At 34.7% G+C, this 16,213-nt stretch overlaps 1 protein-coding gene across 15 annotated transcripts in view; it reads left to right on the top strand.

Moving 5' to 3' along the window:
* The window catches only part of Hprt1 (hypoxanthine phosphoribosyltransferase 1), a 68,184-nt gene that overhangs the window by 13,430 nt on the left and 38,541 nt on the right, over positions 1 to 16,213 (top strand). For all 15 annotated transcript variants that reach the window (XR_013431675.1, XR_013431676.1, XR_013431670.1 and 12 more), the window contains exons 4-6: positions 6,894 to 6,959; positions 10,878 to 10,895; positions 14,046 to 14,128. Coding sequence is in view for 2 of the 15 variants with exons in the window: in XM_078034265.1 (XP_077890391.1) it covers positions 6,894 to 6,959; positions 10,878 to 10,895; positions 14,046 to 14,128 (167 nt within the window). In the remaining 13 variants the exon portion in view is untranslated. The remainder of the gene's footprint in view (positions 1 to 6,893; positions 6,960 to 10,877; positions 10,896 to 14,045; positions 14,129 to 16,213) is intronic.

Raw genomic sequence — 16,213 nt, 5'->3', positions numbered from 1 at the left:
TTGAGGGGCTGGGGATATAGCTCATTTGTTAGAGTGCTTGCCTCACATGCACAAGGCCCTGGGTTTAATCCTCAGCACCACCAAAAAAAGAAAAAAGAACTGCTGTTGAGCCAGTCACAGTGGCACACAACTGTATTTTAATAACTTGAAGCTGAGACAGGAGGATCACAAATTAAAGACCAGTCTTGGCAACTTAGCCAGACCTAGTCTCATAATAAAAAATAAAAAGGGCTGGGGAGGTAGCTCAGTGGTAAAGCACCCCCTAGTTTCAATCCTCAGGACCAAAAAAAAAAAAATGAATTGCTATTGAGACTTATGGGATTTTTTTAAAATATTTTTTTTAGTTGTTGATAAACCTTTATTTTATTTGTTTATTTATATGTGGTGCTGAGAATTGAACCCAGTGCCTCACACATGCTAGGCAAGTGCTGTACCACTGAGCCACAACCCCAGCCCCAAGGAATGTTTTTTGACTGCTTACTGTAATATATATCCTATGCAGAACTAGATTGGTTTGGGGCAGTCATAAGTCATGTGGAGCTAGGTTTGCTTAATAAGGTTAACAATTGTTTCCTGGGTGGCAGAAACCAATTTTGACCTGTAATTAGTCTACCTGTGTACAGAATCTGAAATATGTTTCAGTATCGACACTGATGAAACAAAATCAGTATGCTCTTTATGTGTTAATTTTATAATTCACAATTTCTTGGATTGTGTGAATTTTTTTATTTTTATTATTTATTATTTTATTATTTATTACTTATTATTATTATTATTATTTATTACTTTGTTTCTGGTTTCATGTTGCGATTGTATTTCCTATAAATTAAATTTTTCCTTTACAGAGATTTCTCCTAACTTCTTCAAAAATTAGAATAACTCCAGTGTTTGCTGATTCATGAATTAGTATTGTAGTCCATCTTTATAGAAACTCACCTTTCGTTCCTACTTTTATAGAGAGTAAGAACACTTCCTTCATTTGAATTTCAACCTTCATTCTCTCCATTAATCATTTATTTGACTCAAGTCTGGTCTTTTCCACATTTTTTTTGTATGATCTCCTTTTTTTTCCTAGAAGATAATTTTTCCTCAGTCCTCAGTGATTCAGCTCCTTACATGGGCTTTGGTGGAGATCATGGGGTAGCACTAGCCTGTTTAGACATTGGGGCAGGGTTTTGATCTTTTCTGGGCTTCACAAGATCAGTTTCTGGTCACCTAGCTGTGAATGGTGGGGCTCATGCAGTAATGTAGCTTCACATACAGCTTGGGAAACAGGCACTGAGGGACTAGCTTAAGAAATGTCTCCAAGAGACCTTTTATAGCTGTGTCCTCTGCTGTGTTTCACATGACAAACTTCTTAGCAGCCTTTTCCTTGGGCACACATCAAGCACAGGTTGTACAGTGAATAGGCTGCATGCTCCTTCATCTTTTTTGTTTTTCTGCCATCTTGGAAGCAAGAACTAAAGTTTTTCCACATTTTTATCAGTTCTATGGGTAATTAGTCAACCATTTAAGTATTATCATAGATCTCTTCTCTATTCTATCAAACCCCTTATACCCATGTATCATGACATTACTTCCTACTTGTAAACTTTTAACTTTCCAAAGCCTTGCTTGAATTAATGACTTATTAAACAAAATGTGAATTCTTATTCAACAGAAATTACTGATTGATTGGTTCATAGTTTGTACTAGAACTTAATTTCTGTCAGTATAGTTGCTGGCATTATAGCTGACCAGCCTTTAATAACATTGTTGCTAAGAGTCAAAAACATGTACTTACAGTCCATGATACAATTTATGTTTTTGGTCTTGTTTAGCCTCCCCTCACCATGCAAAATAAATCATTACTTTATGATTCATATTTGGGGATTTGTGCAAAATGTTCTTTCTTTGGAAAGCAAAACCAAGCAAAATTAGGGGAGTTTCATATTTTTAAAAATGTTATAGTTATAAAAGCAATTTGGAGCTGTAGAAACACTGAAATTCTAATTCTATTTTATACATTTAATGTTTTTCTACTTTTAGTTTTAGGTCTTAGAGGATTATTAAACTGAACTCCTTAATGGATAAAAAAGCATGAAGTCTTAAATATAAGCAAGACTTTTTAAAAATTATTCTTTAAAAAAAAGTCTTGCTTTTTTTTCAGGGGAAAGGGAAAAAAGTAAGACTTTTTTTTAAAAGAATTTCTTTTTTAGTTGTAGATGAACGCAATACCTTTTATTTTGTTTATTTATTTATTTTTTATGTGGTGCTAAGGATCAAACCCAGTGCCTCACATTTGCTAGGCGAACGTTCTACCACTGAGCCACAACGCCAGCCTCAAGACATTTTATGTTAATTTTTGCATAGAAAAAATCCATTATATTTTATGTGAAATTCTGTAAGATTTTCTACTAAACAGTAGAAATTAAGAAAGCTATTCAGATACTCTGTTGATTGGAAGTAACATTTCCAACCTATTTAATAATTCAGCAGCTTGTCACAGAAGGTGTTCACATACACATAAAAAAAACCAAACAGATGACTTAATTTGATAAAATGATAAAATTAAAATGCTAAATTGTAGCATTAGTAATATTGATGTTAGTATAATTTTATATGCTGATCTTGACCAATTTGAAACAATGAATTAAAGGCTGCCTGATAAGTATTAATCCTAAAAAAATGCTTCATGAATTATTAAATATTCCCAGAATATAAAAATATCTATTAAAATGTCCACACATTATCTGTATTTTCTTTGAAATAAATATTTTATTTTTCTAATTAATAAAATATTATTTTAAAGAACATACATTTTCTAATATTTTAAAGAATTTTCTCTCTGTATAAACACACATTATTATAGTTCATGTACTTGTAGTTAGAATAGCTAGGTAGTATTTTATTTGCCTAGGGACTAGATGAGAAGTACCCTGGGATTCCAGATACCATATTTGATTAAATTAAAGTCAATGTTGGTTAAGACTTACTACTATTTTTTGTGCTTCTAAAAAATAAAACATTTCCAGTTATGCTTATGGAGCCATCAATTGTAATAATGTTGATTTTAGGGGTATTAAAATGTAAATGTGCATCTTAGGACAATGAAAAATAGTGCTATATATTTAATGGCCTTTTAAAAATATTTTTGTAGTTGTAGATGAACACAATATCTTTATTTATTTATTGTTATGTGGTGCTGAGGATTGAACCCAGTGCCTCACATGTGAGAGGCCGGCACTCTACCACTGAGCTACAGCCCCAGCCCTTGATGGCCTTTTTTGATCCTACGACTGTGGTATTAGAAAAATGAAACAATCCATAGTATGCAGATGTGTTTCTTCCACTTTGAGGTATTTCTGTGGTATTTTTTTTACTAAAATAATTGAATAAAAATAATGACACCTTTAAAGGAAGAGCTTTGCAGGGCTGCTAGTGATTGAACCTTGCATGTGCTAAGAATGTGCTGTACCACTGAGCTACATCCCCAGTCCCAAAACTGGAGTTCTTGTTGCTACCTTGAAGTTTTCAAAAATTCCTAGGGATGGACAAACAGGAACAAAGTTCTTTCCTATTATCCTCATTTTTTCATTCAGATGCCAAAATGACATAGGAAGACAGACGCTGGGGCTGGGTTTGTACCTTAGTAGTAGAGTGCTTGCCTAGCATGTGTGAGGCCCTGGATTCAATCCTCAGCACATAATAAGTAAGTAAGTAAGTAAGTAAGTAAGTAAGTAAGTAATTAAGTAAATAAATAAATAAATAATAAAGGTATTGTGTCCATCTACAACTAAAAAAAAAAAAGTTTAAAAGCAAAGAAAGGCACTAAGGGTATTTGTAGACTTAAAGAGCTTCTCTGGGAATGAAGGTTAGGAAGTTGATGGTGGCATCCTGAGTTAAAGATAACTTGGACTTTGGCTGAGAGAAGTGACAAAAAAGGATGTTTAGGGTAGATAAAGCAACTTTGAAAGGCAGGGGCTCTCTCCTCTCACCCATCCCAGTCTTTTCATCTCAGACTTCACCATACTTAAAGATGAGGCATTTATGAGGCACCCAGTAAAGGGAGGCAGTGGGAAGCTTGTCAGGGAGGAAAGTTGGTGCAGTTCCCACGGCCAGCCACATGGGATAATTGATTCATGGATGCAATTTGGTCACTTATACCCATTTTCCAGCAAGTGGACTGTATCGTTAGTCTTAAATAATTCTTTTTTATTAAACTCTATTTAAAAGGTAGCTATAATTTTCATGAAAAAAGCTTTAGGAGAAACATAAGTTAAAAACCTTGGGTCCAACAGAAGTGTGGAGATTTGAATGTTATGGAACACCAGTGTTTGCATGCATGGAATTCTGTTGTCTCTTGCCTTGTCATTGCAGTCTTTGGAGCATGGTTATTTTTCTAGGACTCTGCACTATAGTTCTTGAATATTTACTCTCATCCTTTTCTTTTTAAAAAATAATCAATTGGAGTTGGACTGTAATACCACATTCCTACAGAAGATGGCAATATTTAACAAGTTTACAGTAGGAATTATTTAACATTATGGACTCTCATCTAAAGCTTCAATTTTTTCCCTTTTTTCCTATTAGTCAATTCTGTATGTTTGAAATGCTGTTTTTAAGTTAGTTAGAATAAGGGATATCTGTAATTTCCCTAAGATGAGAGGTAAAATGCAAGGGTCTTTTGATATTGTAAAGTCATGCATTTAGTTTACAACATGGAATAGTTATATGGTGGGTTTTTTGTTTTGTTTTTGTTTTTTGATATCAGGGATTGAACCCAGGGGCATTTTAATCACTGAGCTATATAAGTCCGGGACTTTTAATTTTTTATTTTGAGACAGGGTCTTGCTAAGTTGCTTAGGACCTCCCTAAGTTTCTGAGACTGGCTTTGAACATGCAATCCATCCTCCTGCTTAAGCCTCCTGAGTTGCTGGGATTATAGGCATGTGCCACTGCACCTAGCATTATATGGTGTTTTATTTTTTACTTATATTCTCAGTGCTGAGGATGAAACCCATCACACATGCTAGGCAATTGCTTGCTGCTCTACCATTGAGCTACACACCCCCAGCCCAACAGGGAGTAGTTTTAAACAAAAATGGTTTCATAGGCAACACACTGGTCTACTACTCGTCACTTTTGTTGTTGGTTTTTTTTTTGTGTGTGTGTGTATGTGTGTGTGTGTCTGTGTGTTTTCTGTTAACAGACATGTTGGTTCTTTTTTCTTTTTAAACCAAGGATTGAATCCTGGGGCATTAACCACTTAGCCACATCCCCAACCTTTGTTATTATTATTTTTTTTATTTTGAGACAGATCTCAGTTGATGAGGCTGGCCTACAACTTGTGATCCTCCTGCCTCAGCTTCCAGAGTTGCTGGGATTATAAGTATGGACCACTAAGCCTGTTGGTTCTCTTTAAGGAATAATTGTTACAGTGAACATCCTTGAATGTACCTTTGCATATTTGTTAATTTTTTTGTTGTATCAATTTCTGGAAGTGTTGATTGCTGTTTTTTTTTTGTTTGTTTGTTTGTTGTTGTTTCTGTGGTGCTGGAGTTCTGACCCAGGACCTCACACATGCTAGGAAAGCACTCTACCACTGAGCCACATCCCAGCCCACATGTTTACAATTTTAATAGGTAGTACCATATCCTTTTCAAAAGAGGTTGCAAAAATTTATACTCTCACAAATGACAAAACTGCTTGTATCATCAGGCTTAATTTTGTGTGCATGGATGAGTAATTGAATCACATTTTTTTGGTATTTGTTTTTCGGGTATTTTCTATGCTCTGGGTTTTTTTTTTTTATATAAAGTATGTAATTGTGTTCACTCTTCATCTTCCTGTGGGTTCTTATTTTGGAGCCCAATATCTGTTACAGTTTTTTTTTTTTTCAGTTTGGATACATGTCATGCCTAGGTTTTTACCTTTTCTAAGAATTTGAGAAGTTTTCCTACATTTACTTCCAGTCCACTTATGGCTTTGTTTTCTACATTTAGATTTTAATCCATCTGGAATTTATTTTTGTGAATGCTGTGAGGTAGGGACCATACTTTATTTTTTTCAAATGGATAAGTAGCTGACCAAACACCATTTATTGAATAATTCATCTTTTCCTTACTGACTCGAAATACTATCTTTATCATATACTAAATCCTCATATATTTCTGGGTCTGTTTCTGGACTCTACTTTGTCCTTTGATCTCCTTGTCAATTACTGTGCTAGTACTGCACCATTTTAATTGCCATAGCTTTTTGGTATAGTTTGCTGTCTGATTGGGCAAGCCCGTACTCTTTTACCCAAGTTTTCTTTCTTGAATCCAGCATATCCATATTTGATTATTTCCACCAACTATATCCCCCCCTTTGAAACTCCTTAGAGCCTAAGCAGTATGCCTTAAAGGACTAAGACTTAGTTTCCCAGACAGTGCTGAAGATGACCTGGGCCTGATCTAGACTTTTCAGGACATATCCTTGGGTTTAGATGTAATAATAGACCAACCTTTACAACTTGCTTGACTCATGTGATGGTACAGGGCCAGAACCAGATACCTGTCATGCTAATAATTTCCCTTTGGTTCAGAAATGACCATAACTGATGATGGGTGGCTGCTGTAATACTGTCCCCTCAAAAATGGGTGTAGCTTATTTTTAGGACTCTTAGGACATCAAATCAGTAATGGCCAATTAGGACTTTTTAATTTTTACTAATCTCTACTTTAAAGTTACTTAGTCATTCATTTCTGGAAACTTAATTTTTATAATTCATATCATTTAGAATATCATAATGCTGTGGACATTACATAGCTACATAGCTAACTTCTTAATCTTCTAGCTTCCATTTGATAATTTGAAGTCTATGTATACTTAAGATACACATATTCATATATGTTTTTTTTTAAAACTAGAATGACCAGTCAACAGGGGACATAAAAGTAATTGGTGGAGATGATCTCTCAACTTTAACTGGAAAGGTATGTATCTTGAAGAGGAAAAACAGAGTATTTTATTCCAAAACTCAGTTAATAACACTGTGCTTTCAATCATATATTGAGAGGCAATTTACATAATACAACTAAACAAGGGTTATTTAACCCTTGGAAGCAATCTAGGTTAATTATCTTTCCCTATATTGCCAAGTACTGTTCTCTACCTCTGTAGGAATCTAATTTGGAATCCTTCAGAAATTATAGATGGGAGTGCTGGAGTTATTAGCTCAGTGCTTGCTTAGCATGCTCAAATCCCTGGTTTCAATCCTCAGCACTGGGGGGAAAAACCCACAAGTGGGGAAACAACAGATTATTTAAATTGTCTGTGTTCCAAAGATAGGTAGGTAAGGGTGAATCAAGGATTAAATGATATATATTGAGCTTTTACAACAATTTCAAGTAAAAAGTACACTACATAGATTCAGACATAATTTAAAAGTTTTTTTAACTATTTTTTTTAATCATTGGCAGTACTAGTGATCAAGCCCAGGGCCTCATGTGTACTAGGCAAATGTTCTACCACTAAGCTTCTCCCAAGCCCTTTTTATTATTCTCTTTGAGACAGGGTCTTGCCTGTCAAGGCTGGCCTCAAACTTGCAGTCCTTTTGCCTCAGCTTCCCTACTAGCTGAGGTGTGTGAGGATTACAGCTCAAAGAGTTTTATTAATACATGAAAATTCTTTCAGATATTTTCCAGTATTGATTTTGCTGTCAATTGTCATTTGCCTCAAGGTATTTTTAAATTTCTCCTTTGATTTCTTTAATTCTTTTTATACATTGAAAAATTTTTTGAGTAATCCATGAAAAGTGATGGAATGCTGCTTTTTAAAAAGCTGCCAGTTATTGTTTGCTTATAAGACCTGTGCCAAATATAAAGACATCAGTCCTGGAAAAGTTTCACAACAACCCAGTAAAGGAGATTTTTATCCCCATTTTACATATAAGGAATTAAGGGATGGAGTCATAGTTTCAAGCAGTGTGGAATTAGGAGACAGAAAAACTGTCTCATAGTTCCAAAGTCATACAACCAGTAAGTGATAGAGCTTGAATTTTAATGCAAACACTTGCAGTTCTTTCCTTCCTCTGTCTTTTTTTTTAAATATCTTTATTTATTTATTTTTATGTGGTGCTGAGGATCGAACCCAGGGCCTCACATGTGCTAGGCAAGCTCTGTACCGCTGAGCCACAACCCCAGCCCCCTTCCTCTGTCTTGTAGATCTTTTTTTAAAATTATATTTATTTTTTAGTTTTAGGTGGACACAATATCTTTATTTTACATTTATGTGGTGCTGAGGATCAAACCCAGTGCCTCATGCATGCTAGGCAAGCACTGTACCACTGAGCCACAATCCCAGTCCCTGTCTTGTAGATCTTAATGGTCACTGCTTATTTAACTGAATATCTGTAAGAAAACTTTAACATAACACACTTGTGTGAAATTCTGTGGCCCGTATCAGGGTTATGTCAATCTATTGTTGTCCTCAGCATCTTTTGAAAACTTCAGAGGAGAAATTGTTATCTCTTGATGCTTTTCCTCTCCTTTTCATTCTGTATACAACTGCCAGACCTGTCTTCCACCCCTTTTAGCATGCTTTGTCCTTATTTAAAAGTCATTTGAAACCCTTACTTCTCTAATCAGTTTTAGCACTGATTATAAAAGGTCTAGCCTTCAAGGCCTTCAGTGATTGAGTTTGACCTTGCCTTTTCCACTTAATGGGTCTGTCCCACTATGTATCTCTGTGATCTTAAATAGGTCTCTGTTTCTAAAATAACTTTTTGTGATAGTTGCAGTAAAGCATATTTATTGTGGAAAAATCAAGAAATACAAATTGAGTGAAGTTATTTCTTGGTGGTGAGATAATGGGGTTATTTAAAACTTCTGCTTCATTTTAGCTCTTTTGGCAAAATTTATATAGTATACAGATACATATGTATATATTTTCCCCCTTTTCTCTAGTTAATGTTTGATGATATGGGCTTTGGGCCCTAAATATACCTTGTTCAAATCCTTCTCTTCCACTTGCCTATGTTTATAAGTTTAAACAAGTCATTTGACTTATTAGCCTCATTATTTTCATTTATTAAGTAGGGATGAAGCTTTTGACATAAAGTAAGCTCTTAATGTGGCAATTATCATTCTTTTCTTTGTGAGAAATATTGGAATCATACTCTACTACAGATTTTATATTGGACAAATATTTAATCCCTTTGGACTTTGGCTTGTATAAACCATTTTAGAAAGTATGATTATGACTTAATCAAGTTGTAAAGTGACTTAGTGTTAGAACTAAGGGCTAGAATTCAGTCTCTCTGTTTTATAATTCCATGCTGTTTTTCAAACCATGATTCTATCCCACTATGCAAATCACTGCCACAGTGAGCCATAGTTACTGATGGGAATGTGTTATCCTTCAAATATGCTATCTAGGGTAGAGAAATGTTGAGAAAGAACCACATAGTAAGTGGTGAAAGTTATTGGTCCAGTCATTGATTATGTTTAGTTTTCCTAGAGATTTAAATTATAGTGTCTTTGAAGAGACAAATTAGTTGTGATAATAGAAAAGGAGGGGAACTAGCTTTTTAAGCATCTACTGCTGCAGTACTGTATTTATTATTTTATTTAATCCTTATGACTATCCTGTGAAGGAGGTATTGTCCCTTTCTGTAAAGAAGGATGTTGACTCAAAAGTCATACAGCTGTTAGGTGGCAGAGCCATAGTTTGAATCAGGAAAAATCTAACCCCAATGTTTGTATTCCTTATACTACACTGGGATTCATTTGAACATAGCTTTTAAATATATTTTTCCTACCTGTTGAACACGCTAGGAAATAGGCTGCAGTTGTCTCTACTAGCTGCTCCACTGAGGATGGATCAGAGAGTGAGAGAAGTAGTGTGAATTGCCAAAAGTTACAGGCTAGCCTTACTTCATTCTGTGCTTGGACCTATTCAGGCTTGTGAAAGATATTGTCTGCAATGGTAAACTTCTTTGAGATATAGAAATGTTAAAGCTTTACTTGGTTATAATTTTAATACCTAGAGCAGTGATTCTCTAATCTTTTGTTTGCATCTCCCATCAAGGTAAAGTTTAAAAAAAGTTTTAATTTTTCATGTAACACAGTGGATGTTGTGTGCCCTTCTTTGGTAATCACTAGTTTAGAAAAGAATATAGAACATTAAAATTCTGATGCTATAATTGTGTGACAGAGTACAATGATAATGACAAATAAAATGGTGTGGATATTCTTGGGGCAATGATTATAACCATTATGTGTAATGTTTCCTCATTTCTATAAGAACAGATAGAATGTGTCTCTGCTTTGGGAAATGATCATTAGATGGTATGTTCTCTTAAGGACTCTTCCAACTATAAAATTCTGAGATGTAGAAAGTAGGGTGAAGGTTTATAGTGGGAGGAAGTATTGATATCTTTTTTAGTGTATTCCAAAAATATGGATACATCCACATTAGTATAAGTCTAGTAGGAAAATGAATTCTGAATTATATTCTATATGGTAAGTTAAACACATGATTTTGGAGTTTTTGTACAAATTACAGGTCCTAGAATATTAGTATCAGAAGACAAATAAGAAGTCAACTAGTTCAAGTTTCTCATTTTACATTTGGGAAACAGACCTAGAGAAATTTCATGTCTTGCCCAAGACCTTGCATTAAGTAAGGAAAGGATTTTATAAAAATGAACACTTGGGTCAAATTTTATTTATAAAAAATTCAGTGTTAAGGACTTCCACATTTCAATAGATGGCCAAATGGTTTCAGGAAGGGCTTGATACAGTCATTAAAAACAAGAATTTGGATAATTTCCTAAGAGTTTGTTATCATATAATTTCACTTACTATTGGAAATACTGATTCACTACACTGATTTTTCTTTTTTTCTTCTAGAATGTCTTGATTGTTGAAGTAAGTTTTTACATTGATTTTTAATATAGTGTTTATGATTTTCTAAGTTATTGTGTATCATCCTAAAGGTAAGTCAGGGAAAGAAATTCCTCTTTATTAGTTTTAATGGTGGGCTTGTGTTTTGTAAAGACTAAGTGAATTTTTACTGGTAATGGAAAAAACAGTATATTTCCTCTTTTTGTTGTGAATTTTTTTCTTTGTAAACATATTACAAGTATACATACAGACACATACACGTACATACATATTAACTTTAGGGTCTTGCTTAAATTTCCTCTTAAGCGACATTTTGAATGTACAAAAGAATATTTGTAATTTATATTCTATTTTCCATTTGAATGTAATAATAGTCAAATTTATCCATTGTTTACATTGCCAGGCACTATTCTGTATGCTAAAGAAATAAGCATAGAGAGCTTAAGTAGTTTCCTAAGGTTACCAGTAATAAATGAAATTTCATATCATCACTTTCCAAAGCATAATCCCTAGACCAAAAGCATCAGCCAGGAACCTACTGAATCAAAACTTTTGTGATGAGGCCCAGCAGGCTATGCTTTAACAAGTTTTCAGGTGATTCTGTTTTGCATGCTAAGCTTTAAGAACCTTACCTTCTCATTAAGGCCTTCCCTGGCCATCATGTATAAAAATCTCATGTTTCCACCCCCTCAATTTATTATCCTTCAGTACTTTTCCCCCTGATCACTTATCACTGTTTAACAGCTTGTATTTACACCTCTTTATTTTTCATCTCTGGTCTCCCTGTTCAATCTTTCTGCCTTACTGAATTCTACAAACTTCTAATGTGGCTAACCACTTGATTACAAATAATCATGCCTCATACTCAGAGCCTGTTCACCCTTTCTTTAGTCTTTAGACTGAATTCTTTTTGTAGCCTCAATATACATAATCAACCTAATTCTCCAATATCTTCCTTTCATTTTCTCTGGACTTGACACCATTTCCTAGAGCCTTTACCACCATTTTTCTGCCCTTGATTGTTTTTTATTTTTAAATAACTGTTTATGAATTTTTTTATTTGACCACAAAGAAATTCAGTCTCCTTAGCTATCATTTCCCATTGTCCCCACAACCATCCCCTAGCAATTTGATGAACTACTTTCTGTTTTGAAGATTGGCATATCCTGGGTATTTTAAATACAAATGAACTCTCACAGTATATGCCTTTTGTTTCTGGGTTCTTTCACTGAGCTCAGTGCTTTCAAGGTTCATCCATGTTGTGGGATGTCAGTAGTCAATTCGTTTTCATTGCTGGATAGTATTCAGTTGCATGGAGGTACTACATTTTCTTTATCCATTCATCATTGATAGGCATTTACGTTGTTTTAATGGTTTGTTCCTTATTTCTTACACCTCGGATTTTTCTTCTTCCCTTAAAATTTTTATTTATTCTCTTCCTTCTTAGGCCATCTTTAAATCCTTAAAACCCAGCTCAAAAATTACCTCCACAAATCCTTCTTTGACACTTTTTCCCTCCTCATTGCATTGGGCCCTTTTGCTATTAATTATGAAATATTTTGAACTCAGAAAAGTGTATGTTCAAAACCCATGCATGTACCACAAAAGATTTATAAAAGAAATTATACATAATACACCTGAAGTCCCATTTCTTCACTTTCCCTTCATTTCCAGAGGTATGATAACTGGAAATGTTGATAAATATTCTCGTGCATATATTCATATACTTCCCAAGTACAAATTATCTGGGTCCTCTGCTCAGGGTCTCATCAGGTTGAATCAAGGTATCTGTCTCACCTGTGGCTCATGCTCTTCCAAGTTCATTTAGGTTGTTGACAGAATTTAGTTTCTGTTAATTGTAGAACTGAGGGACCATTTTCTTTTCTGAGCTACATCCCCAGCCCTTTTTATTTTTATTTTGAGATAGGGTCTCACTAAGTTGCTTTGGGCCTTGCTACGTTGCTGAGGCTGGCCTCAAACTTGCAATCCTCCTGCCTTAGCCTCCCAAGTCACTGGTATTACAGGTGTATGCCACTACTCCCAGCAAAAATATTCTACTTTTTTTGTTTTTTTTAGACATTTATGACAGTATAGTATATTTTGACATATTATACACACATGGAGTATAACTTATTCTAATTGGGATCCCATTCTTGTGCTTGTACATAATGTGGAGTGTCAGTGGTGGTATATTCATATATGAACATAGGAACGATAGGTCCAATTCATTCTGTCTTTCCTATTCCCATCCTTCTTCTCTTCCCTTCATTCCCCTTTGTCTAATCCAATGAACTTTTATTCTTCCCTCTCCATTTATTGTGTGTTAGCATCCTCAATATCAGAGAGAACAAAAAAAATCTTCTATTTGTGATAAATACCTAAAATTCACTTTAACACAAAGTCATTCTGTATAGTAAAACCTTATTAATTTGAGTACCTTTAAAGATGGTACATACAATGTTTCTCAAAGTGGAACTAACTGTATCAGAAAATTGGGGAAAAAAATCCCTATCTTGAATTTATGAAGAAAAATCTAAAATATCTTTTATAAAGAATGACAGCATCATAACTTTCTAATGAAGCATATGTGTATATATTATATTTGCTGTCACTGATCTCTTTATCATGCCTAGAGAATCCAATATTGGGGAATGATATTCCCACTACTTTCTGAAGGCCATATGATTTACAGTTTCTAGATTATCCTAGTGTGTAAATTTTGGTGAGACTTATTGCACTGAAGAAAATGTTTTCTCTGATATAAGGAGGCTGATTCATAGTGGGATAGGGAGAGGGGAACATGGGAGGAATAGACGAACTCTAGGTAGAGTAGAGGGGTTGGAGGGGAATGGAAGGGACGTGGGGTTAGAAATGATGGTGGAATGTGATGGGGATCATTATCCAAAGTACATGTATGAAGATATGAATTGGTGTCAACATACTTTGTATACAATGGAGATATGAAAAATTTGTGCTCTATATGTGTAATATGAATTGTGATGCATTCCTCTGTCATATATAAATAAATAATTTTAAAACAAGAAAAGATGGCATTATGCCATGGGGAAGTACCAGAACATTAAGGTTCTGGTATTTGGTGTTTGAACAGTGACTTTAAATTTAAAACTATCCTGGTCTTATTTTCCATTTAAATATCTTTTCTTTTTTTAAAAGGATATAATTGACACTGGCAAAACAATGCAAACTTTGCTGTCCTTGGTCAAGCAGTATAATCCAAAGATGGTTAAGGTTGCAAGGTATGTATGACATTTTGAAATAAGTATTTTTTCTTCATTTGGAGGATTGATTACTTCTTTGTCAGGGTAAACGTTCTCAGCTGTCATTTTCTCTTCAAAATGCAACATAATCCCAAATAAGACTCAGAAAATAGCCTTTTAAAATAGTTTTGTTTTGTGTTAATAAAGCCCTTCATTATGGTTACTTTCTTGCCTAATACAGTTATCCCTCAGTATTCATAGGGATTAAATCCAGGACCTCCAATAACAAAGTCCACATAAGTCCTTTATATAAAATGGCATAGTATATGCATGGTACCTTTGCACATCCTTCCATATACTTTAAAGCATCTCTATGGAAGGACCCTTCATATCCATGGGTAGGCAGAATTAATATTGTTAAAATGACCATACTGCCAAAAGCAATGTACAGATTCAGTGCAATCCCAATTAAAATTCCAATGTCATTCTTCACAGAACTAGAAAAAAAACAGACTTAAAATTCATTTGGAAGAATAAAAGACTCCGAATAGCCAAAGCAGTTGTAAGCCAAAAAAAAGCAGTGCTGAAGACATCACAATGCCTGACTTCAAATTATACTACAGAATAACAAAAACATCATGGTATTGGCATTAAAAGCAGACTCATAGACCAATGTTAGAGAATAGAAGACACAGAGACAAACCCACATTATTTAGTCATGTGATCCTTAACAAAGGTGCCAAAAACATACATTGGAAAAAAAGACATCCTTTTTAAGAAATGGTGCTAGGAAAACTGGTTATCCATATAGAATGAAACTAGACCCTTAATTCTCACCCTGCACAAAAATCATCTCAAAATGGATCAAAGATCTAGGAATTAAACCAGAAACTATGTAACTCTTAGAAGAAAACAAGGTCAACACTCCAGCATGTAGGCATAGGGAATGACATTCTCAATAGGACTCCTGAGGCTCAGGAAATACTGCCAAGAGCTAATAAATTGGATTGCATCAAATTTAAAAATTTCTGCACAGCAAAGGAAACAAGAATGTGAAGAAAGAACCTGCAGAATGGGAGAAAAATCTTTGATAGCTACTCTTCTATTAAAAGATTAATATCTAGAATACATAAAGAATGCAAAAAACTTTACACCAGCCAGGTACAGTAATGGACATCTATAATCCCAGCGACTAGGGAAGCTGAGACAGAAGGATCACAAGCTCAAAGCCAGCCTCAGCATTGTTGTGAGACCCTGTCTTAAATTAAAAAAAAAAAATTAAAAGGGGTAGGGATATTGCTCAGTGGTTAAGCACCCCTGCATTCAATCCTTAGTACCAAAAAAAACCCCAAAAATAAAGCCCAAAACTTTATACCAAAAAACCAAATAATGTAATTAATAAATGGGAAAATGAATTGAACAGATACTTCTCAAAAGAACTACAAATGGCCAACAAATATATGAAAAAATGTTCAACATCATTAGCAATTAGGAAACTGTAAATCCAAACAACACTGAGATTTCATCGCACATCACTCCGAATGACAGTCATCAAGAATACAAATAATAATAAATGCTAGAGAGGATGTGGAGAAAAAGGAACACATTTACACTGTTGGTTGCAACCACTATGAAAATCAGTATGGAGGTTCCTCAAAAGACTAGGCATGGCCAGCAGCTCAGGAGGCTGAGACAGGGGGATCATGAGTTCAAATCCAGCCTCAGCAACTTAGCAAGGGTGTAAGCAACTCGATGAGACCCTGTCTCTAAATAAAACACAAAATAGGGCTGGGGATGTGGCTTAGTGGTTAAGTGCCTTTGGGTTCAATCCCTGGTACCCCCACCCCCCAAAAAAAGACTAGGCATGAAACTACCATATGACTCTGCTCTACCACTCTTTACTATTTATCCTAAAAAATTAAAGTCAGCATGCCATAGAGGATAACTGTGTACCCATGTTTATTGCAGTACAATTCACAATAGCCAAGTTATGGAACCAGCCTAGGTTCCCATCAATGGATGAATGGATAAAGAAAATGTGACACACACACACACACACACACACACACACAATGGAGTTTTATTCAGCCATAAAGAAAAATTAAATATTTATTTGCAGGAAAA

This window comes from Ictidomys tridecemlineatus, chromosome X, assembly GCF_052094955.1.
Source record: "Ictidomys tridecemlineatus isolate mIctTri1 chromosome X, mIctTri1.hap1, whole genome shotgun sequence".
Lineage (NCBI taxonomy): Eukaryota > Metazoa > Chordata > Mammalia > Rodentia > Sciuridae > Ictidomys > Ictidomys tridecemlineatus.
Note: the sequence above shows the minus strand (reverse complement) of the source record. Positions and strands in the feature narration are given on the sequence as shown.